Source organism: Echinops telfairi, unplaced genomic scaffold, assembly GCF_000313985.2.
Source record: "Echinops telfairi isolate 266 unplaced genomic scaffold, ASM31398v2 ScPeMD7_2;HRSCAF=8, whole genome shotgun sequence".
Taxonomy (NCBI): Eukaryota; Metazoa; Chordata; class Mammalia; order Afrosoricida; family Tenrecidae; genus Echinops; species Echinops telfairi.
In genome coordinates this window covers 68122154-68125909 of record NW_022103898.1, presented here as the reverse complement: position 1 = coordinate 68125909, position 3756 = coordinate 68122154, and the positions used below count along the sequence as shown (strand labels likewise).

Below are 3756 nucleotides of genomic sequence, written 5' to 3'. Positions count from 1 at the left end.
TATATGAACATTTCAACACAGATAATCTCTGTGTATTTTTCTAAAAGTCCCCAAACCCAGACCTTAGATGCCATTCTACTGTAGCTACGTATATGGAGCTTTGGGCAAGTTCGTGAAACCTCATCAATCTTTTTGTTCAGTTGTACATCTAGCCTGGACTCTCTCTCAGTCTTCAAATTCCTAGCATGTAGGTATTTTGTAAACTGAGAAGCTCTAAACAAATACCAGGTGTGTTAGTTTTCTTAGCGAAGAAGGATGATTAGACCTGAAAGGATGAATGCTTTCTTTCCATTTTTCCACGTCTCTTCTCGCTCTTCCAAAAAACCAACAACACAAAACACCCCACGGTTACCAAGTCTCTTGTGATTCATAGTGACCTTAAGACGGTGTCCCACCCTGGGAACCGTTAAAGGAGCAGACAGCTTCATCTTTGTCCAGAGGAGCAGCTCAGTGGGTTTAAACCACGGACCACGCCGTTCGGAGCCCAAATCCTAACTCAGGTGCCTCCGGAGTTCCTCCTTCTCCCCGCAGATTCCTACTTGATTCAAGGCTCATTTGGGAAACTTGCCCGTGTCTCGCCTGTACTGTTTGCCCCAATCACTTACTTTGCATCTGTTCCACATGTATGTGCACTGTATTGAATCCACATTTAACTTGGCCAGATGTATCGTACTTAATCGAGTCTTTCAAACTTTTTGAAATCACTTATGTACTGGGTGTAGCCAGGGCTCTCTTGAGTTTTTAGGAAACTATGAAACTCCTTTCTTCCCGCCCAGCACATTCTCTTGCCCGAAGGATGTGTAGATGTATAAACTGGGCAGCCTCAAAATCAACATTTCTTCCGGAAAACCTTCCATAATCTCTCTGATGGATGGCATCTGGATCCTAAAGATCATTCCCATCACCACTAAGATGTAAGTGTAAACGTCTCTCCAAGGACATCGCCACTCAACTGTAAGAGTCAACTGTTTGTCCAGGAGAGACCACCCACCTGAGGCCTTGTGCGGGACTGTCCCCAGCAGGGGGACATTGATTGTTGGATCTGCCATGATGCCTTTATCCAAGGAGCGCAAGGACAGGAATTCATAGAAGTATTCTGCCTGCAACAGAAGGCATCGACAGTTAGTCTTGTGGGAACTGTGGAGTGTGAGAAGGCATTTCTCAACCCGTCCTCTGTCGGCTGGGAGTGACATTTGCACTCAGAACTCGAGAGTACGTGAGGTTTAAGACGACATGTCTGTTTTCAAACTATAGAATTCGAATATATGATCCCCTGGAATCATTAAAAACACTTATTCAAAATATCCACTAAAAGTAGCCTTTTAGCTTTAATGACATTATTTATTTGCTTATCCCTAAAACAAAACAAAAAAAAGGTTGTGAACGAAGTGCTCTCAAGGGAATCTTCAATGAACCCTTAAGAAAATTCAGATCAACTCATGCCAGTCTTTAATGCCTTTCAAATCTGATGTGAGTCTTCCGATTGGAATTTGGGAAGCTGGCATAAATAGAGGATCATGGAAACAGCAGTTTACTTATAAGTAGCAAAAGAAAATATTAAAGTTCAAAATTTAATGACTTGACTGTTAGCATTTGTTTTCTTGTCTCATTCCCTTTGGGAGGTTTATTTTAAGGTCTCAACTTAATTATAGAGAAGAAGGCTTAAAATTCAAAAAAGCCACTATTTCAATATGACAAGCTATTAAACTTTATACTGTAAATATTTTCACTTTCCCACTACATCTTTGGTTGAGAAAAAAATTCCTGCTACTTAAACAACCATGAAAAACTAAAAGTAGTGATACATTCTCTCACTGTAGAGTATTGGGGCTTATCTGATTCCCAACTTGGGTTGGTAAAAGCACTTATGAAAAAAAAAACATACAGAAAAACGCATAGTAGAAATACAAAAAATAGGAAGCACCTTGAATGGATCTGCAGAGCTCAGTAGAAATATCCAGAATCTGGATAGATTAATTTCTTAAAATTAACTATACAAATGTGGGTTCAGAGGAAATATTTTTTAAAAGAACTTGAGATTTTATTATATGGAGTATAAAATCTGTTTTGCAACATGGAAGATAGGATGAGCTACATGATAGGCATTCAAGTAACTTTCTTCTTTTTAATCATACCACTAATATCAAATGTTCAGTGTTCCAAAATCACTATCTATTACTGTCCAGGCTTTCTGATTCATAACGATCCTAGAGGACAGAGTAGAAATGCCCCACAGGCTTTCCAAGGCTGTAAATCTTCATGGAAGTAGACTGTTCTCCCTCCAATTGGCTGGTGCGTTCAAACCACTGATCTTTCAGTGAGCAGTCAATCACCAGTGGGCTCCCTTTACACAGTGTGGAGAATTTCATATGAAAATAAGAATGAGGGGGAGCACAGGGGAACCCATCACAAGGTTGGATATATAACCCCTAACCCCGGAGGATGAATAACAGAAAGGTGGGTGAAGGGAGACAATGAACAGTGTGAGGCATGCAATAACAATGATAACATATAATTGATCAAGGATTCATGAGGGGAGAAGGGGGGCGGAGAAGAGCTGATACCAAGGGTTCAAGTAGAAAGAAATTGTTTTAGAAATGTTGATGGCAACGCATGGACAAGTGTGCTTAATACTATTGAATGATGGATAGTTATAAGATTTGTAAGAGCTCCCCAATAAAATGATTATTTTTTAAATAAAAGATAATAATGCCAAGCATTAGGTCTCAGCAGGTACAGGGACACTGTCTGCATTTGCAGTGAGTTGAAAACACTTCATGGACTCACGAGGCCAAAAGGAACGCCTTCATGGACCAAATACCCATTGCAGCCCCTCCCCTGAGTGGCGGCATCGTTTCCACTGTTAATGGTTCCCTGAGTGAGTTAATAAATTCATTCATTAGGTGGGCCCTGAATATCAAGGGCCATAAGTCAGACCCCTTTTCAGTCTTTCCTCTGTCACTTTCCTCCTCTTACCTCATAGAAAATCACCAAGACACAGCCCCCAGTTCTTCTCACTTGATATTCTGTCATAAAGCTCACATTTTCCAATGGAGTCCGTGGTTTCCTCCGAGGAAATGATGCCCCATTGAGCCCTTCACACCATGCATACCCAAGGAGTGCAAGAAGTCTGACGAAAGGAGTGCTGTCTGAGAAGGCATTGGGAATGAGTTCCTTCAAAACCAGGAACTGTGTTTCTGCGACTGCAGGAAAACCTGAGACTCTTAAAAGTGGGCAATCCCTTCCGTAGATTCCCGTCGATCTGCATGTTTGCAGTGACTTTTCTCCCAGCTGTTTCCTCTGCACGTCACTGGACCATATGTACCATTCTGCTAGCTGGCATTGTGAAAGGATTTAGTGTTAGATGCCCTCATAATGAATAACTTTGGGATTATTTATTTTACCAAGTACAGTTAAAAAGAATAAGCAGCAATAATGTTAACAAACACCCATGTAATGTATACCAAGCCCCAAAGACTTATGACATTAGAATTAACAGGACATATCAGGAAACGATGGAAAGAACTGAGTGGAAACTATGCAAAATCTTTGTAACAAAAACATGTCAGTGGCTATATTACTTCAAATACCATACAGTGAGAAATTATCATTGACGCCCTTTTATCATATGCTTGTACTTTATCATATTATGAATTAAGGTAGCTTTAATCATATTATGATAATCTGTTTAAAATTCCATTTGTAAGAACTAATATAATTTTTAAAAGAGAACATATACAAGAGATAGTTCGTTTT

The 3756-nt window shown here is 40.0% G+C and overlaps 1 protein-coding gene across 1 annotated transcript in view; it reads right to left on the bottom strand.

Annotated features, from left to right (window-relative positions):
* WIF1 (WNT inhibitory factor 1) overlaps positions 1-3756 on the bottom strand; it is a 96835-nt gene that overhangs the window by 36453 nt on the left and 56626 nt on the right. The window contains exon 3 of the mRNA XM_004700477.3: positions 992-1100. Within this exon, the coding sequence (XP_004700534.1) occupies positions 992-1100 (109 nt within the window). The remainder of the gene's footprint in view (positions 1-991; positions 1101-3756) is intronic.